Source organism: Apiospora hydei, assembly GCF_038363865.1.
Source record: "Apiospora hydei strain CBS 114990 chromosome Unknown utg000005l_segment0_segment0, whole genome shotgun sequence".
NCBI lineage: Eukaryota > Fungi > Ascomycota > Sordariomycetes > Amphisphaeriales > Apiosporaceae > Apiospora > Apiospora hydei.
The window spans coordinates 578310-602065 of NW_027117364.1; the positions used below are offsets into that span (position 1 = coordinate 578310).

Genomic DNA, 23756 nt, shown 5'->3' on the forward strand with positions numbered 1-23756 from the left:
GATCATGGGAAACTATTCTGAGTTGCCGTGACTGAGAACGCCGTATCGGAGGGTAAAGCCTCATCATCCACTTTGGAGGTTGAGGTAACACGTGCTTCTGACAAAGCCAGGGCCAATCTAGAACGATGCTGGTGTAACTGCACATAAAACGAGATGAAAGACTCTTTGTGACCATTGTGTTGAAGCAACCCTTGTGTGCTCAGTAGATGCTCAAAGACAATAAAGAGATGCAATGTGCAATCCAAGACTAGTAGATATATACGCAATTGTACGCCCGACTTTTCGCGACCGAAGCAGAAAAAGTAGAATAAGGAAAAGGGGTTCTCTAAGTACTTACCTAGAGAGACCTGAAAGCAATACCTACCTCACCATGTGCTACACACAGATCATCCACCACTGCTGCCATGCCGACCAGATCAGCTTCCACGCCGACGAGCGCGAGAAGCACGTCTGCGACCTGCCGTGCTGGTCGTACAACCTGGGCTACAAGTGCCCGGCGCACTCGTGCTGCTGGATCACGCTCGAGATGGACGTTTTCTCATGCGACGAGCGGCAGAAGGATGGGACGTGCAGGAAGATGATGGAGGATGAGGTGTTCGTGCAGGAGCAGGATGACGAAGAAGTAGAGCAAAAGGAAAAGAAGAACGATGCAGAGCAGGGAAAGGGAAAGGGGGCTGCGAAGATTGAGGGCGAAGAGGAGGAAGCGCGCATGGAGTTCTGGCCGGAGGATCAGGAAGGAAAGGCAGTGTTGGTGTTTCTTGAAGATGCGAAAGACGACGACGATGACGCTTAGTGATTTTAGGCGGGTTGGTCGCTAAAAGACCAATGACATGCAGCGTCTGATGTCTTTTTAGCGATGTTGCATTTTGCCGACAATTGCCCGGGGGCCCTTTAGCTTAAGCCGACGTCACCTGTCTTTTCTCCCTACATCTTAGTACCTAGCTTGAACATCAATCGGAACATAATGGAACAACAACAACAGAGAAGCAGCTCGAAAGGGCATGCAAGAACGCAGTCGGGCGCCAAAAGTGAGTCAAATTGGATTGAAACCTCGAAACCCCTTTCAATGCGCATATTCTGGGATGGTCCTGGATGCAAAAGTACCTGATTTCTTCTGGTGGACGGTTGGGGAAGTCGCTGGGCAGCACTTACCAAAACACCTTCCCTCCTTGTCTGCCTGTTTGCACAGTTCTGCTTCAACATGGAGCAAACGACAGGGCATATCGCTTCATTTCCTTCTTTTGCTTCTCTCTATCACGCCTCAGCTATGCTCTTCCGTCAAAGATTCATGCCCAGTTGCCATCATGGTGCACATCGCTGACATATTTGGATGGCTAGCGGCACGCCCTCGGTCTGCTACCAAAGGTCCACTGGATGCTGATGAGTAGGTTGGGCTGCATTCCATCGCACTGTACCACGTATATGGGCTGAGTAGTCTTCTAGGGCGCCTCCTCTCAAATCACCCGTCATCGCTCAAGTAGCAGCCCGGGGACTATCGCCACAAGTTAGACCTGGACCTGGAGGTTCACGGTCAAACTCTCCCGCATTTCGGTCGAGCTCACCGTTCCGGGCAGGCTCCCCATTCCGGTCCAGCTCTCCCTTTCCGCGGTCGCCGAACAGGGCTTCCACGCCGTCGGGAATCGTGCCGGTGACAGAAAGGGACTTCTCTCACCTCCTCCGGCCCGAGATCTTCCACCAGCTGAGCCCGCTGTCCATCCCACCGCCATTCCGCAACACCACCAAGCAACCTACGCCGGAGACGCCCATCGCGGAGCTCCTTGCCCACGGACAGTTTCGCGCTGCTGCGATAGCCAGCGTACAGGCGCTGACTAGTAGTCCCGTCTCTGCGACCATCGCGGCAGCTCACCCTCCCGTGGATCCCTCTGACTATGCTCGCGTCTTCTCACTGTTCTACATCCGGCTAGCATGCCTGTGTCTCATAGACTCCATGCCGCTGGCGGCGCAAGAGGCCAAGGCGCTTGAGGACCTCAACCAGGCGTACTATCTGGACCCCATCACCGGCGCGCACTTGATGCCGTGGGAGCTGCGTCTCCTCGCCATCCGTCTCCAGACCATAGGCTTCGGGGACCCGCGCCGGGCTATCATGAGCTACTACGACATGGCGCGGGAAGCGCACCTCCAAATCGGCAAGGCAGCGAAGGCTCATGAAAACACCGACTTGGAGCTGTGGAAGCGGCGCCTGGTCGAGCTCGGCATCAAGGTTGGCGGTGCCCTTATCGAGATGGAAGATCTGGCCGGTGCGGCGGCCCACATGGCGACGTTGCGAGACACGGCACAGGACGGCAAGCTGGCGACTGCTAAGGCGCTTCTCTGGCTTCATCTGGGAGACGTGGACGCCGCTAGTCGGTGTGTGAGAGACGGCAAGGGAGGTCCCGTCTGCGAAAAGGTCGTGTTGGCGCTCGTCGATATGGCCAATGGCCATTTCGAGGATGGGCTAAAGAAGTGGACCGAGCTGAAGGCAGAGCTCGAGGAGAACGGCATCCAAGACGAAATGGTTGGCGCCAATCTGGCCGTGTGTCTGTTATACCTCGGGCGGATGCAGGAGGTGAGTTTACATGACCGCTTATGAGGATGCATACAACGGCTAACACTTTACAGGGACGACAAATACTGGAAAGCCTTGTGGACGAGGGCCAGTCATCGCGTACACTTCTTTTCAACCTCAGCACCATGTACGAACTGTGCACCGATCGCGCCAAAGCTCTCAAAGCGCGGTTGGCTGATCGCGTGTCCAACTTGGAGCCTACGTCTCACGGCTGGGAGAAGACCAACGCTGACTTTAAGCTCTAGAGTCGCGGTCTTTCTTGCTCCTTGGATCATACTAGACACCAATGTTTTATATGGACACACCCCTAATGATTTATTACTTGTCTAACTTCTGTGAACGAAATCACCCCAACCTCATAACAATTTCCTAGGCCTTTGTATCCATTGTCGTGGCGACTTGCAGCCACACGTTCAACCGGTCTGATCTCGTGCCCATACCAATCTGTTACACCATTCCTTTCTCTCACTTGCTAGACCACTGAAGCTTCTTTCTCGTGTTTTCGTTCCGCATCCTTTTTGAGTTTTTCCAGCATTCGTTCGTGGTTCTTCTTGAAGACAATATCGCCAACCTTCTCCCAGTTCGCCTCGGCAAACCGACGAACCGCGTCCTCATCAAATAGGCCATCTTCGTTCTTCAGTGGCTCGCTCGGCACAACGTCAAAACTCTCGTCGCCCTGCAGGATGATCTTCTTGAGCCCGTTCGCCGCGCCGCCGCGGAACATGGGCGCGATGCCCTCGGTTGGCACGGCGGCCTTGATGACGTCCTTCCAGATGGTCTCGGCCTGGCGCTTCTTGCGGAACTCCAAGACGCGCGCGTCGTAGGTCTCGCGCACGCCGAACTGCGCAAAGGCCTCCTCCAGCGTGCCGTCCCGGTCGATCTGGCGGTCGGTGAAGCGGTGCTGCTCGCGGCACGCGGGGATGAACTCGTTGATCCACCGGTTGAACATGGGCCGCTTGGACATGCGCTGGCGGTCGTTGGACTTGAGGTCCTTACGCGTGAACTCGCCGCCGATGCGGTCCTCGTCGGCGTCACTACCGCCGTCGGCGCCACCCTCAGATGAAGATTCGGGCTTGACCCAGAAGAAGCGGCAGGTCGCGGCGTATTCGTACGTCTCCCGCATGGTCGCGAAGGGCCGCTTCCAGCGCGCGAGGTCGAGGCCGAGGAAGCGCAGGACGGTGTCCGGGTCCGAGGTGAGGCGGACCTTGGCCTTCTTCTTGTCGAGCTTCTCGATCTCGGCGATGCGGACGTAGAGGGCCTCGTGATCGACGGTCAAGCCGAAGGGGCGGATGGTGCTGCCGAGCAGGTTCCAGAGGTCGCCGTGGTCGTTCTTGAAGACGGACCAGCGCAGGGTCTCGGGGCTGGCGCAGACGTGGACGTCGACCTGGATGTAGCGCTGCTGCGTCACGCCCGGGGTCTCCCGCTCGTCCGGGACCCCCTCGGGCCAGTAGATGGCGAAGGAGCCGGTGTGCGGCTGCTGGGAGACGCAGCCCACGGCGCCCAGGGCGGCGCGCACGTCGTCGCGCCATTGCACGCTTTGGAGGTCGGCGGTGCTGCTGTAAACGAGGAAGTCGAGGTCGCCGAAGTCGGGCTTTTCGGGGCCCTCGATCGGGGTGGCGACGTGCTCGAAGAGCTGCTGGAGCGCTGCGTGGCAGGCGGCTTTGGCGTGCTGGTAGACGGCCGGCGGCATGCGCGGGGTGTAGAGGGGGTCGGGGCCGCCTGTGAATACTAGGCCTCCCATGGTGACTGTGGATTGATCACAGGTTGGTCGGTTTGGTGCTTGAGTATTCAAGAGATTTCGGTTATGCGATGAACTTATCCCAACCTTTCGGCGACTGCGAATCAATGACCAAAGAAGGAAGTAGCGAGCTGGGACAAAATGGTGTGCGCGTTTTGAGTTCTACGAGGCAGGTATGGTGTGATGGTTCGGAAAATATTAGTTGAATGATGGGAGAGTCATAAGGCGAAGGTATGCCTTAGGAATGAGTAATACGATTGTCAATTGCACGATTGCTTTCCCAGGGCAGTGACGAGTTGTTGATTGTGGCAACTGAAAGGAAGGAGCAGGAGGTATTATCTTATCGATATATAATTCCAATGCATGAGAATCAGACGCTTGTGAGGCGGCGCGCGCTGTTCAGAACTGGAAAGCATGCATACCGATATGGGTCTGGTTTCAAGACCTGGTGCTGTTGGTGACTGCGAAACTAAGGCGCAGATGGTTGAGTCACGCCGCCGAGGGAGACTTGTTAGGGAGAAAAGCTTGCACCGGGCGGCTTCATCGTGAAGCTGTTTGTTTGCACACCCTCCCAGGTTGTCATACAAGAAAACCAGTGAAAATTCTCAGTAAAATAAACCCGAGCGACCGGTGAGATGATGTCGGACTTGATCGAGCGCCGGAAATGGTGATGCCTGCGGGTGTGATGGGGCGTCGGTCGGTGGTGGTGGGCCCCTTTGCGCTGTCGGAGCTTCCCCGCAATCCAGGGTGGATTGCGCTTGAATGCGTCGAAGCTCTGTAGTGACCGTGTGCAGGTTACCATGGCAGAAGACATGGATCTGATGCGTGTGTTAAGAAATCGATTGAGACGAATACGCTGCTTGTTTGATCCTGTCCTTACCTGCTCTTCTCGACGAGAGTGTCACAAGGGTAAGTGATGGCTTACTTGTGTGATTGCCATTTACGGCTCTGTTTCTCTCGCAGCTCATTCTCTGCCACCCCGATCGACAGTGTTGCCCTTGAGCCCCTTCGAGCTTGGCATGTGGCGCCGAGCCACCCGGGGTCGAACACGGTGAAGATTTTGATGAGGGAGCAACTCAGCTTCAGGTCGGCGCCACACTCGTTGAGGAAGACGATGAGCTCCTCGCCGTGGTGGATGAAGCCACTCCAGACGTGAGTCTCGCCACCGCCTTCTCATCGGCGGGCACAGCCTGAACGTCTCGGCGTACGCGCGTGACGGACTGACTATGGGGTATCTGGCTGAGGGCGAGGATGGCCGGGTCGTTGATGATGGTCAGGGCGAAGGCCGACATGGCACGGATGGCGTTGCCGATGAACAGGGGCGAGTGCAGGGCGGCCCACAGGGCAAAGTGCGCCATGTATTCCTCGTCTGCCATACCGCCAAGACCGACAGCAAGCATGTCGAGGTCGTTCCATACGCTGTGGATGCTGCGGCCGCTTATGTTGGCGAGCGGTTGAGGATGATGAAGAAGACGGAGTAGTGGGCCCCGGCGGCGATTCAGGAAGGGACCGAGAGGACGTTGAGATCGCAGGCGCATAGGCCGTCCTGACGCGTGAAGGGGTCGCATAGATTGACGATGCTCATGTCCCATGTACGGATAGAGCCCTCGCCTCGGTCGCACAGGCCGAGGAGGATGTTCCGCTCTGTGGCTCTGAGGGCATCCAACATGGTCTTGAACTAGTCGAACGAGATGAGCGGCGTATGCCACTCCGGTCCATGCGATAACAATCTAACATACTTCAGCATGTCGACTTCCAAGATGCGAAGCACTCCGGTCAAGCGAATCGGCTGAGATGGATACCTATCATTAACGGAACGGAGTAAGGTTGAGAAAAACTATAGTGGCGTACCGTATCTTGCACGAACTTGGGTCCTCTACTTGATGTTTGTGCGTACTGTCCGATATCGACTTGATTCCATTAGGGAGCTTGCAGGGCTATAGTTGCAGCTTGTCGTCTTGGTCTTGCCCCCTCTCTTGCTGCCAGCGATCACCCAGAACAACATACTGATAACCCAAATAAGCTGCAGCCAGGCGTATGCGCATGAGTGACGACTCCGACGTGCCACTTATCTGTTGCAGGGTGGCCTTCTCGCTAACATTCAATCAAGCCGGCTGCTTTTAGGGGATGTGTCAGTGAAGGACGCCGCTACGACGCTTGTTCCCGACGCTAAATTGGTGGGAATTCCGGGCCCTGCCGACTGAGGGGTCGCCCCCAAGATCTCGTTACAGCGCAATCCTGGCCAATGGACAGGCCTTTCCGCAGTGAAAGCTCAAGTACTCCGCACATAACTCAATGCTTCAATGGCGGATCTGTAGTTCATCGCAGCGCATCTATTCCAGGGACGTGGTTTGCGGCGTACCGAGGCGTTTGCACTGCCTTTCATCACGCAAGATTTCTGCGGTGTCTCCTTTCTAGAGCATGGGATTCAGTTCATCGTCAACGCCGTTTCGAAACCCAGCAACTCTTTCAATCTTGGACTTGGCCAAATCCGCATTGGCCTCATTGATGCAGTATCCTTTGGTATACCATGGCCCATTTTGGTCGCAGAAACTTGTACTTGACATTCACTCCGCTATCGTCACTATAATGACGATCATTGGGTGTCGCGGGCTAGCCCCTGCAGGTAATAAAGGGGGATGTTGGGCAGTAGGCGCATCAATCATAAGTATCTTAGGCACTGTTTGCCTTTCAGATAAGGCCTCCTAGCAACTGACACTTAAACTTTGCTGACCTATCCATCTAGCTGACCTCGGATGAATCTGCTACTGCATCGCCGCCGAATTTCAAAGCACACGTCCCCGCAGCAAGACCATGGCCCTGTCGCGGGCCAGCTACGACACGGACGTGTACGTGAATGACGCTACCATGCCCAAGATGGTCGATAAGGACGATTGGAACTGGGGCGACAAGGGCAGCTTCATGTGAGCCGGCGTTCCGTTCGGCTTTCTCGTGTAAACACGGTTTCGCCTGCCCGAGTCCAAGGGCCTCTCATACTCCGAGATCGACCTGCTCTTCCAATACAGGGCCGGGGCGCGCGAGTTCTCCCCGGGAAAATCTAGGGTGCTCAAGTTAGCACTGGGTAATATTGTGCTTCAACACTAGAAGCACGTGGAGAAGGCCGTTTAGATAAGTACCTATAGTGTTGCGACTACCTAGCTTTCAAACAAATAGAAACCTCGAAACGAATATAGTTTGATTTATGTCCAACGCGTTTATCTTGTATCGTTGATGGTCGTTCCCGGCCCGAACCCAGCACTCCGTATCTCGAAACGGCTTACATTTTCAAGGTAATTAGGCTTAGGAAGGGAAAACCTACATGCACGTACCCAGCAGTCCCCAGCGAACGCAACAGCCGTCTTGGTACGGGAACAAACAGCAAACTTTCCATAGGCAACTCTCTTTATCCCCAATGACACTGACACTGGCACCTTTCCCATCTGGGGCGAATGCGAAATTTGTTCACGCTCCTTCATCTGAGAGAATCTGTCCTATCGCCCGGGCAAGAATGGCTACAACTCCAGCAAAACCAACACATACCACAACATGGCTTCATCCTCACCCACGAAGAGCCCAGGAGTTCTTGCGCTCAACGACGAGACCCTCACCGACTTAAGGGAGAAATTCCTGTCGGTCTTTGGGGTCGCGTCGCTGCTTATTGACAAGAAGCTTCCCCGCATACACCTTCAGCATGACCTACTGGACTTAGGAGAACCTTATGCCAACATGGGCCCTATCCCTGACAACGATTTTCATGTTGTGGCAGATATCATCTACGACGAAGCAGCGTGGTCGGCCTCGCTGCGGATCGAAACGACAGAGCATGGCGCCAAGCTCGTTCCGTACGTGCACATTCGCCAACATCCCAACACGGCAGAAGAGGCTGTCGCTGCCCTCGAGCGGGCCGCCACCGTCATACGCCAGCTCTGGCCCGATGCTGCGAAGTTCAACATGAAGGCAGATACGATCGGACCTCGCTTCCGCCATCACGAGGAGATATGTTGCGCCATGTTAAGCTGGCTGGCCTGCCAAGAATTGAATAATGAAGGTGTTGCTTTGAACTTTCTTGAACATGGGGCCCTTGGGACACATGTGCCGCATAGCTTACTGATGGTAGTTTGCTGTTTTCTTGCTTGGCTAGGTGCCGACTCGATGTTGTTTCTAACTTGGCTATAGGACTCGGTATTCCTCGTGGGACCATCAGTACATCAAGACATAGCTAGTCTCCTCCAAAAGTGGGAGATGCCCCTATGGCGCCTTCCTTCGCCATCTCCGGGACAAGTCTGGTGAGCCCATATACTCTAGGTTCAATGCTCGCCACAGAAGTACTAACATCTGTCAGGTCCTTCACTTCACCGGAACCTTGGGTCATATCCTTTCCCGTCATCGCTAGTATAATGTGCCTGTTGACGAACCCTGACAAGAAACCGACCTCCGACTACCCCGACCGGGACATGGCGTGGTGCTTGGACTCAATACAAGGGTTCTGCCGCTTTGCAAATCCAGAAGAGTCTTTGCGACCCCTCTCGTATTCTCTTGGTACCTATGGCGACCAATGGATGTACTTGCATTTCGTTGCCCATACATACTGCAAGGTCGACGCTTTGGTAGTTGCCGAACCTCAGATACTGAAGGGGTCTGGCATGTTGGTTGACCGTCGTGTCGTTACCGTACCTAATGTCGGGACGTTCCGGGAGCGCCGTGTTTCGGTTTTCGTGCGAACAGCCACGGGTAAACAAAAGCAACCCGTACCATCTCCTTCGGACATAGCTGTCATTCTCTCAGACTTTGGCCATATGAGCCTCAACATCAAGCATGAACACTGGTCGGAGCGCGGTATCTTGGGCGCTGGTCGAGCTGGAGGAGTACCGCTATTCCAGATGCTCGTATGGAGCCAGGTCGATACATGGTACAACGGATGGGAGGCCTGCATCAACGACCTGGACGATGTTCTAGAAGTAAATGTAACCTACCCCTATCCATCCTTCTGGCCTATCTCTGGTCCGCGACTGACGCCATAGAGTGGACGGACTTGGAAAGCTCTACTAAACTATGCGACATGGCAAGCGACAAAACACAGGAACGTTCCCAAACGGCTTTTAACATAATACAGCTACTCAGCGCCTTCCGCAAACAGATGGCGTTGATGCCACGGGGGCTCAAGCGCATGTACCAAAAGTGGAAAAAGACGTACGAAACCCCCTACAATAACAGACCCAACAGATTCGACGACCACGAAACTCGACCCCTCCTTCTTCGTAACTGGGCGAAGCTGCTTTATCATGTTGATCAAGTCCATGCCAAGCTCCTGACCCTGATCAAAGAGAAGGAAGCAGAACTTCGTGCTTTTCGGGCCGATGTGAGTATCTCAGGCCCCGTTTATGACATGACTGCTAGATGAAGCTGATACCTTACAGATCGCCCACACCAGATGTCAAACACATCTCAACTCAGGGGCGTTTACTGAGGATAGCTCAAGTACTGCAAGCTTTCTCATCGATATGTAGCTGGACCGCGAGAATGCAACTCAAGCACTGCCTGTCGTTAAAAAAATGGTATGATTGATAGTATTGATAGTACAGCATGATGAAGCATGTTTCCTGAACTGACCAACAAACTTGTTGATCTCATACAAGTCTGGAGTCCATTGTGATATCTTTAGGAAAGGAGAGAATATCGTGTTCAGGCAACGAGCCCCATGCTAGTCTTGAATAAGCATCCACCCGGCCGTATCAGCCAAAGGGTGTCATTATGTAGCTCACCTAAGTTCTTGAATGTGCAGTTAAACCCTAATCTTCAGATTTCTTAGAAAAGACCCTGGGCGCGACGTTCAGCCAGGTCAGGCTTTCCAGCGTTGCCAGGACCGCTACCGCGCTGTAAAAGATGATGCGGCCGCGTCTAGTCGACACGATATCGCTGACTTTAAAATTTGGAATTTGGTGTTCTTCGTCTTGAGGCTTGTTGTTTGGTTTGTTTGTAAGACGTCCAGATGAGGAGAAAGCTGCATGCCGTTGGTGTCTGGGCAAAAGCAACAAGCTACGGGAGGGCAGCATTGCCGCCTTGCTGACACGAGAAATCTTTCTGGGGAAAGACATGTTTTTGATCATATTGGTTTTGCTTTCTCAGTAACTGTTGGTTCTAAGTAATTGAAGTCCCAGCGATCTGTTGACGTTGTGCAGGATTCTGGTCGGGTCATCAATTGAACCGAGTCTAACGAATGGCAACCATGTCTAAAGCACGGCAACTCAACACCACTTTAGTTCTTCAAAACTTTCCAGTAGCTTCCGCGATTACGGGAAAGGAATCTATGCCATTGTTTGTATGCTATACCGACACCGAGAAGATGTGTTTGTCATATGTGGACGCGGGATTGAGGCAAAAGGGGGGTGTATATTGAGCTTTCACGGCGACATGAAGTCGGCAACTGCGTCACTTGGTCGAGAACCGGTTGGTCTTCACATGGCAATTGAGACGAAGTAGAACGAGTGCTATGGTGTGGATTGAATGTAGAGGCGCCTTCTAACACATTGGGTGGGTGATATCATGCCAAACAAGATGCGGAACCACTTCAAAAGAATCGCAACCAACTTGTTTGCTGCGAATGGTTGATGCTGTTACACCCGCAACAATCGTCCCAGGTCTACCTACAAAAGCTCGAAGGGCTACGACCTTGACGAATTGAACTTGGCGGGTGCCGCTCTCCTGGCACGGCATAACAAAGAAACCTCAAGCTGCCACATTTGAGCTCAATTGACAGATCCCTCCTCGGTATCGCATCTGTACTTCAGCACTTGAAATGCCACCCCAACCCTCACCAAAGATCCAACATCTCTGCAGACCGAACCATATTCCAGTCATGGAGCAGGATGCCGCAGCAGGTTCGCCCGAGCCACCTTACCCTCTGGGCGAAGGAATACCTGTACCCGAGCTTACCCGACACCACGTCACCAACGACAAGGACCCCTTCGCCTTCCTCGAGGTCTTCGACACCGTCTTCCTAATCGACGACTCGGAGTCGATGCAGCAGCACTGGCACGAAGTCATCGCCCTGATCTGCGCCGTCGTCCCCATCTGCTGCGAGCGCGATCCCAACGGCATCGACCTCTACTTCGTCAACCATCGCCCACGGAGCTACTCCTCCCTCTTCTCGTCCGTCGAGAAGAGCGGCTACCGCGGCATCGGGTTGGCCGTCGGCTCGCCCCTCCAGAGCGACAACGTGGCCGGCATCTTGCACCAGGTCAAGCCGCGGGGCCGCGCCCGGCTCGGCGCCAGATTGGGCGACATCTTGGCCAAGTACGTCGCCGACTACAGCTACCTGACGCGCCTCCACAAGGACCGCCACTGCAAGCGTCCCATGAACCTCATCGTCGTCACCGACGGGCACATCGAGGACTCCCTGTACGGGCACCTGGCCGCCGCCGCGCGCGAGCTCGACCGCGTCCACGCGCCCGCCTACCAGGCCGGCGTGCAGCTGTTCCAGATCGGCCACGACCCGCGGATCAGCGCAGGACTCAAGGTCGACGACGACGAGATGCACAAGCGGGAGGGGACGCGCGACATGGTGGACACGACGACGTGGAGCGGCCGGCCGGGCGTCCTGTCGGCCGAGGGCGTGCTCAAGGTCGTCCTGGGCGCGGTATCGAGATCGTTGGACCGATCGACGGTTACGAAGTCGGGGCTGCTGGCTGCGGAGGTTCGGCAACAGGGGGAATAAACGCCGAAACTTGATGATCAGCCGCCGGCGGCGTTAGTCTGCTCTTGTTACTCAGCAGGGAGCGTGCATGGATCTCCAGACGTACAGAAGGAAGTTAGTGCAGAACAGACAGCACATCCATAGTCCCAGAAGGCTGGAAGGATGGGTCCACAACATGGCGTCTACGCAGCCTGGAAAACTCAGCTATGGGATGCTTGATGGAGACATGGAAGAATAGCTCGCCATGAGAACTAAACTAGGTACGGCCAGGGTCTTGGGTTATACCTAAATCGTCCGGGGCAGCAAAGTTGCCGAGCACTTAGGTAGTCGCCAATATACTCGGCCGAATCATGAGTTTACGCATTGATTGAACAAACCACCGTAGAGGACGTCGCCATTGCATTTTCTACTAACCTCACGTAGAAGCTCCGATTAATATCGTTCCGACATTGTTCGGATGAACAAGATGCGACGTCTTGACTCGCAAGCTGCGAGCGGCTGACAGGCCTGAACCTGAGCCTATTAATAGGCTTTAAGGTCCCGGTGGGATGGATTCCCTCTTGTTTTAGCGCGGTCGAGACCACCGATAGAACAGCACACCCACCCCCAGTGTAATATTTTGTTTGTCGGGTCTTTTGCGAAGCAGTGCGACTCCAGAAATGTAAGCAGTAAGCTTACCCATGTAGGATATGTCCGATGCGAAAATCGCAGATGCAGCTCGCTGACCATCTACGTGTATCTACGATTGAATTTGCCAATGAAACGGCCTGGCTTGTTTGTCTTACCGCTTGGCGGGGTGGCAAGTGACGCAACGGTAGCGTCGGGTTGTAATCATTTCTAGGGGGCGTTGATGTGCAATGATGCGCAAGGCGCCGACTAACGCCAATTGATTGGCATGATGGCTATTGCGTGTGCTAGACTTTTGGCCCAGTAATGCCCACCCAACACAAAGTGACAAGCGTGCTGGGAGTAAAAGGATTTGCTTCATGTTCAGGCAGTGCAGCGGGGGGCTCTGGCATCTGGGGAGGGATGCGCAGTCGATGCTGGGAAGGATGTTTGCATGAAAAGCGAGCGTTGTCCGTTTCAATCCAAGGGTCGCTTTAGCCACGGGGTCGGCCAACTTTTAGCCTCGCCGCTTGCCCTCGTTGGTGCTGACGGACGCTGAACTACGCACACACGTCACCTCCACTGCAAAGACTCCTCCACCAAAAGCCCCCCAAATCACAGGCGATCAACGGCAATGTCTCAATCCGGGGGCTTAGGGGGCTGGGCAGCGACGGGCTGACTGACGGACACCCGGCTGTTGGGATTCCTCTGGGCTTGGCTTGTTTGCTTCGCCTGCACCGGCTCTTTTCTTTTTCGATTTGGTTTTCGTGGTCCGGCTTACTCTCTCTACCGCATTCCAAAACCATTATCGAAAACCTGTCGCAACAATTTTGTACGACTACCCGACACGATGGTGCTGAAAAAGAGAGAGGTCTTCACCATCATCACGCCAATACCAGGGTACGCTATTTGCAGGGTCTCTACGGGGCTGCCCACCACATTCCCTGGGATCCGGTTATTTTACTGACAACCCCAATAGGTTCATCCCTCGAGCTCTTGCGATCGATATTCTCCATGCCCATAAAGATAAGTCCGACTTCCAAGTCGCCAAGGGCAAGCTGTCTACCCAGAATGTGCATCGCAACTAACATCCCACTTACAGGTCATTGAGCTAAACCCACTCGTCACTGGTTTCAAACCGATCAAAGCTCCCCGAGATGCGCCCTCTGACGAATTCTACTCGACTTGGTACGAGATCACCGAGCGCATCCAATACATCCCCGGCCTCGGAAGGCTAGGCTCTGGCTCCATCAGCTTCAATGGCTGCTTCCACGACATGCCGTGGGGCCTGCAATCACACATCTACGTCGGCAGCCCGGCCAACGTAGACTTGCGCAACAAATACCGGATCGCGGGCAACCAGCCCGGCGTCGAACCGCCCGAGCCGCAGGAAATGGGACTGGCATCTCTGGGCGCCCCGAAAGATGGACTATACCTGCACGAGGACATCGAGATCCGATGCAACTTCGCCATGGTCGGCTTCGTCAAGACTCAGCTCAAGGCGGCCAGCAAGGAGATGGTCAATCGTTTCATCAAGAAGGCCGAGCTGCTCGACGCCGGCGTACTGTCGGCCATGATCGAGGATGGCAAGCTGCGCACCGTCAACCCGAATGACCGATCGACGCAATACGCCAATGCTTCTCCGGGATCCGGTCCCAATTCGCCCCCGCTCGGGTCACCAGGCATCCCTTACCAAGTTCCCCGCCCGATGTCAATGCATCCGCAACACTACAGTCGGCCTGGCACTGCTGGCTCCCAAGCTCCTGATTACTACGTAGCCAATCATAACCGTTACTCGGAACTCCCCAACCCGACCGCACCGCCCGCCGTCGTCATGGAGCTGCCGGGTGACTACCACTACCCACAGCCGTCGCCAGGGGTGAAGCCCGGCCAGCCGTCTCCGGGTCTAGCCATATCCGAACAGTCCGTCCTATCGTCGCCCGACCCCAACAGCAATTGGCGCTGGTCGCAAAGCCAGCCCAGCCCCGGCCTGCAACAGTCGCGACCTACGTCGATGTCTTCGGAAGGTGGCGGCAGCGTCGGTGTTGCGTCGCCAGGGCTAGATCATAAGGGCTTTACGAGCGAGTTGTCCACGCACTCCGAGACGCGCGAGGAGCACACGCCTGAGCCGCTGCGCGTGAAGCATCCCAGCCACTACCCGTATAATCCCGCTGATTACGCCAAGGTGGGGTATGGTGATAGGTGAGAGGACGGGGGAATGTCGAGATCTTTCTCGTTGGTAGCCATGATTGACATGATGAAATGGTGAGTGCTATATAGTCCGCATGCTTGTCTTTGGTGGGGCTGGACGGGGGTGTTTACGTTTCTACTTATACCATGGGTTGGCGTTTGCTGGGTTTCTTGAACGGGGATATCAGGATACTAGGATTGTGGATTTTAGGGGATATACCAAGACAAAATCGGAGACTACTTTTCCATTCTTGGACCAAATGCTGTACGGTCTGCGCACATGGTGAAGCTTACTTGTGATCAGATACCCCCTGCAGCAAGATTTGGACCATCGTGCCCGGCTTACGTCGTCTAGTGAATCTGCAGAACTGCAGGAACCTGTAGGCATTGACCGCCAGGCCGATGACTCAACCCCGGAACCGAGTGTCCTACCTGCCCGATTGGGCAACCCGCATGCTCGATTCCCCAAAGCCACCGCATTTGCTAGTAGTCAAATCTTACGCCTGTGGCTGTATATCAACCAAGCTATTGAACTGTCTTTTGGAACAAGCACGGCCAATGCTGCACCCCATTCCTTTCTTTGTTATCTATACCCGAACATGACGATGCCTAACCTCAATCACATTCTATCCCGGGCCACGCCGGCCGACATCCCGCAGCTCGCAGCAATCTCGGCCCGCGCCTTTGCGCGCGACGCCAACACGCAGATGAAGGCGCAGGGGCAGAAGCCCGGCGCATTCGAGGAGGGCATGGCGGCGGGGCTGCGCATGTGGATCGATCTGCCGCCGTCCCGCTGTGTCGTCCTCAAGGCGGTTGATCGTCGGGATTGTCGGACTGTCGGGTGGGTTTGTTGGGGGTGCGCGGGGTGGAGGTGACGCTGCCTCATTCTGATGAAGAACACGCGGATACACCGGGAGAGGGTGCCATTCCACATGTTGGGGAACCGGACACCAAGGGCAGTTGCCCGGGACATGGAGGAGCAGAGGCGACGTCGCAGCAAGACAAAGATGATGAGCAAGCCGCGCCCAACAAGGAAGCAGTATCCCGCATCAAGCAGTTCGAGAAGATGACGAGCGACCACCTGTCCGCGTTCCAGGCCAAGATCATGCCCGAGGGCACGCGCTGCCTGTACATCATCGCCATTTCGGTGGACCCGGCCGCTCAGGGGCTCGGGGTGGGCGGTCGGTTAGTGCAGTGGGGGACGGGGCAAGCGGACCGCCACGGGGTATTCTGCTGGGTACATGCCTCGGAGGCGGGCTTTAGGTTGTTTGAGGGGCAGGGGTTCCGGGAGGTGGAGAGGTTGAGGGTGGATTTGGATGAGTGGGCGGTGGGGAGGAGGTCGGCGTGGCTTGGGGACGGGGAGGGAGAGGAGGGATGGGGGAGTATGTGTTTCGGTATATGGTTCGTGAGGCTGGAGGTGTGTGAGTCTTGGGGCTTTAAGGACGTTACCGGAGGACTTGCGATGTTGTTGAGTCGTTGGACAGCAATGATGCGACATGTGGCAAGTTCCGCCAGGTGTCAAATATCTCCTTGGTGCCATGAGCTTTTTGCAGATACCAGCAACACTCAGGCGCTTCGCACCTCCGTCCTGTCAGTAAATCATAGCAAGTGGTACGGCCGTGTATACCAACACCCACCTCTAGCACCATTGTCGTCGCCAGCACCCCTTGCCCTTTTTCCTTCATTACCAGCGAGCCATCGATAATGCCAGTCCCTCATCGCTTCGTAGACTCCGTTGACCCATTCTTGCTACCTCATGTCCCAGGCAGGAATCCGAAGACCTACATTGGTGGTTCCTTGAGGAATCCAATGTTACATGAATTCCAGCGAGCTCTAGGGTAATCAGTAACAGCCTAACCAATAGTAAGACTGTGTCTCCCGGCCCATTGTTTAGGGCTAATCAATGATGGTCAAGAGGTTTCGAGACATTTCGCTGTGCCTAACAATATCAGGCTACCTAGATACTGATTGAATCAACAACAAGCTCGAAGCTCGATACTTAAGCACGCCCAAATACTCTTACCATCTTATCAAACCATTTTATGTAAGGACGGACTCTAGCACTGCATGTCAGCAGCTTGTTCTACCTAGACAGGCATTTTCCGAAACTCTCGACCCTTTCGCGCCTTTCTTCATCTCAACCAGCAACTGCAACAGGAACAGACCAAGATTCACATCAAGTAAACGTCATCAACATGGCCGGAGAAGACAAGAAGGTCCAACATAAAGCCGTGAAGAGCAAGCCTGAGCACCTTGACCCTAGTGATACGGCCTGGTTCTTCCAACACGCTCTGCATTGCGCTCGAATGTCCGACTCGACTGCAGTACAGGCCCACCTTGAGAAACGCGGTAAATATCGCCAGCAATACGACCGTTGGCTTGGCAAAGTGTTCGATAACGGCTTCTGGGACAGCACCATTGAGCCTCCGGTAAGTGAAACCTCTGGGCTCATTGGATCTTCTCCAATACTAACAACCTTGAAATTAGCCACCTGGTGACCCTACGGAGAATGGAATCGAAAGATGCGTACTCATCGGCAGATTCAAAGAAGTAAGTATATTGACCAAATTCTAACCTGTAGGATATTACGCTAAATCTGATGTCGCAGCATCTCCCCAAGAGTGTCGAGAATGAGGTTGCCTGTCTCGAAGCACGACTGGATCGAGGGCAGCATCAAATCGACTGGGCCCGCATGAGGAATTGTCCAGCCTATCTCCGCTTGAGAACCAACAAGCTGGATAACTCACTCGTTGTCGAGTACGTGGATGCCAAGTTGCGCTGGGCCCCTGAGAATCACATCGAGTTCCACGAGGGAGCTGCTCCGAGCCTCGCCACCCAAGCCCATGCCATGAGAGTCCAGGACGAGTACCAGTTGCGATTCACTGGCACTTGGAATGCAAAGCTTCTCATATACATCTTCCGCATGAGACTTTATAAGAGAAGGTATGAAAATCAAACTTTGTTGATGGGTGACGCAACTAATAAACATCTCACAAAACAGCCTACCTGATGGCCGTGAATCTGCGGTAGATAATCTCCGGAAATATACTGCAAACGATTTCTTAAAGCCTCGATTGATCAGACCCGCGATTCAGTCATGGATGAGGAGGCTGGTAGAATACGATGAGCTCCAGAAGCAGAGGGGCGTCTCCGACGCTCGTTTGCATTCGGGCCTCTGATATGCCGAATTGGAAATTTGCACCAGACGGCGTTGTCTGTTGTAGCGAAGCCGAAGAGCATGCAAGCTCTCGACGAGGAGAACAACGAGTGATGTTCTATTTATTATCGCTCTGTACACGACAGGGTGTGGACCCAGATTGATATTTGATCTTGCTGCTGAAAAGCCCAAATAATTCCGGCAAGGAAGTCCAGGTCTGATAACCTATCATATTTTAGGGGCGTGGAAGTCTATGGTCTTCTTCTTGTAGGTATTCACGAACCTACTAGTGGAGAGTAGTATGCTAGATGATACCCCAAAGTGAATGACAAAGCAATGTATTACACCCTATAGACGGCTATTTCATTGCATCATTCCCAAGCGTAATTCCCTCGCCGTTATATCTCCAAGGAGTGGAAGCTAGGAATACGTATGACATTCGCGTGGAACACTATATTGCTCATCCACCACGTGCAGGTCAAGTTGCGAAACGACAGGTATGGGATGATCATTAGTTCTACAAGGTGTTGCAGACTTACTAATATTCCCAACGTAGTCTCATCCATGACTTAGCTCCCCCAGGCGACCGTCGCAACTACATCACCAAAGACTATCAAGCCGTTGCTAGTGAATCCAGCTCTCAGAGAACTGACGGGATTGGCGCCGCATCTGAAAGATTCCTTCCCAAATGTGTACGATCTTCCTAGGGTCTAAAAACCCACATCATGGCGGCAAGCTTTGACATAGCCAGTCGCAACCATCTCATCGGTACTGAATGTTCTTTGATTCTTTCGACCGTCCCCGAACACGATAGCTGCAGTGTCTTGTCAATTATCGAAATAGAAAATACGCATTGCATTAATCATAGAAAGAAGCCGTTATTGAACTGCAGTCAATGTGATATTTGTTCGTAAATGTCAATGTAGCCAGTGACTTGTCCCTTGATTCGTTGTACTTTTACAATACCCCTGAGCCCTGCCACATGCGACGCCCCGCCCCCCACTACGGCAGCCGGGTGGAGCCCCTTGTGCAGGCATTTCTCCAGCGGAACATTGCCAACAATCCGTGCCACCGACACCCACGACAGCGATGTTCGTGTATTCCAACCGATGAACGCGGCTCGGAGACATGTTGGACGGGCATTCAGCTCCACGCCGCGAACTTTACGCAGCGTTGCCCAAAAGCGCACTGTGTTCAACCTCAAAGGTGGCTCCAAGGCAGGTGCAGCAGCCGCCACCGAGGCGGTCGCACCAGCAGCAGCAGCAGCGCCAATTGCCGCCCCGCAAAGCTTGAAGAAGTTGGGCCGCGACAAGAAGCCGGAGCTGCCCGCCGTCAACGCGCCGCCTCCAGGATTCGTGCCCGTGGAATTGCCAGGAAGAGCGAAGAAAATCCAGACGTTTTTCATCGACAACCCCGCCGGCGTCTCCGAGCTCGCGGACCGCCTGTGGACCCAGGCGCTGGCCGGTCGCGCCAACGACGACAATTGCCTCTACGTCGACCTCGAGGGCGCGGATCTGTGCCGCGACGGGTCTCTGTCGCTGCTCATCTTCTACTCCACCCGCCTCCGCGAGGCGTTCGTGGTCGACGTCTTCCTGCTGCAGGCCGCGGCCTTTACCACCCGGGGCTCCAAGCACGACGTCAGCCTCCAGGACATCCTCGAGTCCGCGGACTGCCGCAAGGCCTTCTTCGACGTCCGGAACGACTCGGACGCGCTGTTCTGGCACTACGGCGTCGGCCTGCGGGGGTGCGAGGACATCCAGCTCATGGAGAACGCGAGCCGCGACGACGGCAACCGCAACCTCGTCAGCGGGCTGATGAAGTGCATGACGAAGATCCTTACGGTGGCCGAGAAGGAAGAATGGGACAACGCGAAAGCCGCCGGCAAGGACCTCTTCAACCGGGGCTCGTTTGAGGTCTTCGACGTCCGCCCGCTTAGCCCGGAAATCATTTCGTACTGCGTCGGGGATGTCTACTACCTGCCGCGACTGAGGAAGGCGCATTGGAAAAAGCTCTCGGAGGAATGGAGAGAAAAAGTCATGGAGGAGACGAAAGCACGCATTGTTGAGTCACAGCAGGAGTTGTATCAGCCCCTTAAGGCAGCGATGGCGAGGGGCCCGTGGGAGGCTGACTGGGTCTGGGTTCCGTTGGAGGAATACAAACCGCAGGAATACAAACCGCGGGCCAGCCGCCCTGCCCCCAGGCCCACTTGGGCAAAGAAAAAGCGACGTGAGGTCCAGTTGAAAGGTGAGCATTGAAATAACCGTTGCTGGCTGAAGTGAAACAAGACTGACTTGGCGATGAAGGCAAGCTCAAGGATGCTGGGGACGACGTGCCCAAAGGAAGTTTGAGTCTGCTCGTTTTTGTCTCACTTGTTTTCGCTGGCCTGGGCTGGTATGAGTCGCAAAGCAAAAAAACAAACCAAAAAGGCAAGTCATGAGATTCATCGAGGAGCTTGCATTCCAGGGCACGATTTCCCGCTCGCGGCCATCGATCGGTTACTATCGCTTGGCAATTCCAAGACCATGTTCTTGCAAGGTCAGCTAGCGTCGACCTCACGGCAGAACGGGCTAAGTGATGGCGATGGAGTCCAGATATGTGGATGTGATGGTAGTGTCCAAGACTTGTCTAAATCTCCGTGGCTTCAGTCGGTGGGTATACCTGTCTCACCCGATTCTGCACAATAACCATGCCTATTTTCCATTCGATAAATTCTCTTCTATTCTCTATCGATCATATCTTTCACCGATGTTTACTCTGTGTCTTCTGTAATCCACATTTGCACGTGCCGGAGGCATATACCCCCAAAACCGCCTCTACCGTGGCTCATCTTCCGCAGCCAAACCAAAACGCCGCGAAGAAGCCCCAATGAAAAGGAAAGCAACCGCTCAAAGTCCAGTTAAGAAGGTACGTCCCCTCTCGAAGCCTCGCGAACACAAGCATCGCACTGACACTCGAACGCCCAAGCGTCCTGAAGCCGTCTCCGCCTCTCGACGACGCTGAGCTCCTTCTCGTCGCCGCCGAGGTAGCTGATGCAGAGCTCCTCGCCCCTCCTCACGCCGGTTTTGCTATTGGCGTCCCGGTCGACGACGAAGACCCAGCGGTCGCGCACGCGGGCCTTGGCGATGTTGGGCGCGCACGAGTGGTTCCAGATGCTGCCCGTCGTCCACAGGCCCCAGCCCAGGTACTCGGCGTTGTAGGCGCCGCTGTTGAGGGCGGGGCGGATGCTGAAGCTGTTGTGGGCGGCGGCGTTCTGCAGGGTTTGGATCACGTCAGGGGTGAGGGGAGGGAATGAGGACTGTGGGGAGTTGGGCCAGGAGCTGGTAGGGCCGCGTCAGTCTTGGCATTCTCTCATCAAAGTAGGGGGCATATGACTTACACATAGGTATGCGCCGATGTAATCCTGCAGCTCTTCGTGCGAGGCGAACGGCATGTGGTGGTGCTTCAGGCGCAGGATCTCGGTCCATTCATCGTGCTCCGCGGGCAGGTCGCTCTTCTCGTCGAGAACCGGTACTGGCGTGTTGTGCGTCCAGTAATGCGTGAGGATACCTGAAACGATGGCCCAGAGGGTCTCAATCGACGGCGGCTTGGTGTCTTTCGCACGTTGCAACAGTTTCCTTTCCGACTTGTTCAATTGCGCGCCTTGACTCGACTCCCGCATTCTCAGCTCTCGCACCTTCTTGCCGAGTGTCTCTTCGGCCTCGGTCCAGGCTCTGTCGATCTCGTCGAAACTCGGCCGACCATCAGGGATGTTGGCTGCGCCATCGTCCGACGACTCCGTGGAGCCGTTGCTGCTCGTCCTCTTGCCCTTCTGGCGGCTTCCGATTTCCCAAGCTGTCTTCCAAGCCTCTAGGCCGATAGCGCCCTGTCGGTGCACCCACTCATCACGGCAAACCTCGCTGCAAAACACTAACCCTAAAGTGGGGTTCTGCTTCTGCTTGCCCTCGGCCGGGAGGTCTACCCGGACCTTCCAATCGACGCCGCGGTCGTAGGAAAAGCACCGTGCGCACACCTCGCGGCGGAACTCGCGCTGGATGGTGTAGACGGAGCAGGGTCTCGTGGTCAGGAGTGGAGATCCCGGTTGCAAATCGCGGGTCGCAAAGGCGGCTCTGCCTTTTAAGGGATGCGGCGTCACGATGAAAGGTGGAGAATCCATTGTGGTATGTGAGGTGGCCGAGAGATTAGGGGGACCGGGTCAGCCGGGGAGAAACTTTGGGGGCCAACAAAATGGTCTGTCGGCGAAACGGAGACTGATAAGAGCCGGATGGTACAATAAGCTTCGGGGCGGACAGGTGCTAATGGAAGTTTGGCGGTTTTGTGTAAGTTGTGGCTTGGCAGGGGGTGAATTGGTAGTGGTGGTGGTGGTAGTGAGATGAGAGTCGTGACACAAGCAAGCAGTCACCGAGAAAAAGGGCGGACATGATGGTGGAAAGTGGCGGCCCGCCACCGCCCAGCAAATCGCCGAGGCACGTGGGAATTCCATCACGGCGAGAATTTTCACAGGCAAGCAACTTTTTGACGATTTTTGACGTTATCATTAGAAAGGTGGGCTCTCGGGGGGCCTAGGCTCGCCTAGACTCCTAGAGACGCCCAGCCCCCGGCACTCAGGGACCCTCTGTGGAGCCCTGCTGTCAGATAAGCTTAGATGGGACCTACATAAACTGTCAGATTCAGATCAGATCAGATCTTCGACAGTTCGGATGGCATGGAACGGTCGGATATGGTTCGTCCCATCTTTCTGCTGGTGCGGTCAACTTTGTCAGTCCATCTACACAGGTGTTCTACTTTTGATTCTGTTGGGAACTGGCGTTTTGACAGTGGGACAGAGTAAACGGCGGGATAGTGGTGACATAAGTGAGACATGCATGACACCTTGCCAGGATATCTAATTGGTCTACCTCCCCTTTCCAAGTCGGACGTTCGCGGTGATCCATGATGGGCACCCTCACTCGATTTTGTGTAGACATGACTGGGCTGCTCTATTTCATGGAGCCTGCAGTATGTACATCGTTGGCCATAACTCGCTGTCACATCACAATCGAAGCATTGCTTTTTCTCCACGACTGACAGTCGGTCTGTTTAGGTACACGAAGCAACGTCGTCACAAATCCCTAAATGAGGCTCCCTTCTCGCCATCCGTTTTTAATTATAGTTAGGTACTTCCAGGTCCAGTCTGTTGTGGTGCCGCCCCATTTGGCCCCAGAAATAGCCTCGAAAAGTTGGACCAAATATTCGAAGTGCAGGTTTGTCTCATCTTCTCTTTGCTTGCCAGTCTCCTGCGGAGTCTATGCGAACACGAAGGGAAAGGACTACGCCGCAACCGCCTCTGTAGTCATTTCCAATGGCCTCGCTTGTATACGCATCAAAGTCACCCTGATAGACTTCTGGCCCGGCAAGTAACATTGATGTAGGGGTGGGGGTAGATGACTGGAACCGGGGTAGCCCGAAGGTATTGATGGCTTCAGATAGTTTTAGAATATGTTCTGTCGGTTTGTTCTGGTCTTTGGCTCACCTATTGGACTCTTTCTATTTCTCCAATGACAACATAGTTTCCATACAATGAACATTGTCGGTGGCAGAGTGGAGATGACACCAACAGTCGCGATGATAGCCTCGGGTGACATATTTCCCGTCATCTGGTGCAGAACACGAGGAATTCCAAACTTGCAATTCGTTCAGGATCTATAGAGCACCATATTGGCTGTCGTTTTGTCATGCCGAGGATGTGTATGTACCCTTCCCCAAGTTTACGTATATCGTGCAACCTCAATTTCAGATCCTACAATTGCCGCAGTTCGTTCCCTGACAA

The 23756-nt window shown here is 54.6% G+C and overlaps 11 protein-coding genes across 11 annotated transcripts; 8 read left to right on the forward strand and 3 right to left on the reverse strand.

Moving 5' to 3' along the window:
- Positions 1 to 370: 370 nt before the first annotated feature.
- PG997_005630 (uncharacterized protein) lies at positions 371 to 793 on the forward strand (the record flags this gene model as incomplete). Its single annotated transcript, XM_066809945.1, has 1 exon — positions 371 to 793. One exon carries the CDS (start codon positions 371 to 373, stop codon positions 791 to 793), a length of 423 nt encoding a protein of 140 aa, XP_066668868.1.
- Positions 794 to 1304: 511 nt separating this feature from the next.
- Positions 1305 to 2811, forward strand: PG997_005631 (uncharacterized protein; the record flags this gene model as incomplete). The annotated part of the gene is made up of 3 exons (XM_066809946.1): positions 1305 to 1384; positions 1621 to 2566; positions 2620 to 2811. 3 exons carry the CDS (start codon positions 1305 to 1307, stop codon positions 2809 to 2811), a joined length of 1218 nt encoding a protein of 405 aa, XP_066668869.1.
- A 227-nt stretch (positions 2812 to 3038) lies between these two features.
- Positions 3039 to 4307, reverse strand: PG997_005632 (uncharacterized protein; the record flags this gene model as incomplete). The annotated part of the gene is made up of 1 exon (XM_066809947.1): positions 3039 to 4307. One exon carries the CDS (start codon positions 4305 to 4307, stop codon positions 3039 to 3041), a length of 1269 nt encoding a protein of 422 aa, XP_066668870.1.
- A 1079-nt stretch (positions 4308 to 5386) lies between these two features.
- On the reverse strand, positions 5387 to 5842 carry PG997_005633 (glycoside hydrolase family 27 protein; the record flags this gene model as incomplete). Its single annotated transcript, XM_066809948.1, has 1 exon — positions 5387 to 5842. One exon carries the CDS (start codon positions 5840 to 5842, stop codon positions 5387 to 5389), a length of 456 nt encoding a protein of 151 aa, XP_066668871.1.
- Positions 5843 to 7118: 1276 nt separating this feature from the next.
- On the forward strand, positions 7119 to 7409 carry PG997_005634 (uncharacterized protein; the record flags this gene model as incomplete). The annotated part of the gene is made up of 2 exons (XM_066809949.1): positions 7119 to 7228; positions 7331 to 7409. The coding sequence occupies 2 exons, from the start codon at positions 7119 to 7121 to the stop codon at positions 7407 to 7409; spliced, it is 189 nt and encodes a 62-aa protein (XP_066668872.1).
- A 441-nt stretch (positions 7410 to 7850) lies between these two features.
- On the forward strand, positions 7851 to 9325 carry PG997_005635 (uncharacterized protein; the record flags this gene model as incomplete). The annotated part of the gene is made up of 2 exons (XM_066809950.1): positions 7851 to 8146; positions 9106 to 9325. The coding sequence occupies 2 exons, from the start codon at positions 7851 to 7853 to the stop codon at positions 9323 to 9325; spliced, it is 516 nt and encodes a 171-aa protein (XP_066668873.1).
- A 1835-nt stretch (positions 9326 to 11160) lies between these two features.
- On the forward strand, positions 11161 to 12018 carry PG997_005636 (uncharacterized protein; the record flags this gene model as incomplete). Its single annotated transcript, XM_066809951.1, has 1 exon — positions 11161 to 12018. One exon carries the CDS (start codon positions 11161 to 11163, stop codon positions 12016 to 12018), a length of 858 nt encoding a protein of 285 aa, XP_066668874.1.
- Positions 12019 to 13453: 1435 nt separating this feature from the next.
- On the forward strand, positions 13454 to 14809 carry PG997_005637 (uncharacterized protein; the record flags this gene model as incomplete). The annotated part of the gene is made up of 3 exons (XM_066809952.1): positions 13454 to 13503; positions 13583 to 13676; positions 13706 to 14809. 3 exons carry the CDS (start codon positions 13454 to 13456, stop codon positions 14807 to 14809), a joined length of 1248 nt encoding a protein of 415 aa, XP_066668875.1.
- Positions 14810 to 15392: 583 nt separating this feature from the next.
- PG997_005638 (Acyl-CoA N-acyltransferase) lies at positions 15393 to 16335 on the forward strand (the record flags this gene model as incomplete). Its single annotated transcript, XM_066809953.1, has 3 exons — positions 15393 to 15612; positions 15690 to 16175; positions 16235 to 16335. 3 exons carry the CDS (start codon positions 15393 to 15395, stop codon positions 16333 to 16335), a joined length of 807 nt encoding a protein of 268 aa, XP_066668876.1.
- A 2724-nt stretch (positions 16336 to 19059) lies between these two features.
- Positions 19060 to 20205, forward strand: PG997_005639 (ribonuclease H-like protein; the record flags this gene model as incomplete). Its single annotated transcript, XM_066809954.1, has 1 exon — positions 19060 to 20205. One exon carries the CDS (start codon positions 19060 to 19062, stop codon positions 20203 to 20205), a length of 1146 nt encoding a protein of 381 aa, XP_066668877.1.
- Positions 20206 to 20846: 641 nt separating this feature from the next.
- PG997_005640 (uncharacterized protein) lies at positions 20847 to 22103 on the reverse strand (the record flags this gene model as incomplete). The annotated part of the gene is made up of 2 exons (XM_066809955.1): positions 20847 to 21245; positions 21327 to 22103. 2 exons carry the CDS (start codon positions 22101 to 22103, stop codon positions 20847 to 20849), a joined length of 1176 nt encoding a protein of 391 aa, XP_066668878.1.
- Between the last annotated feature and the right edge of the window lie 1653 nt (positions 22104 to 23756).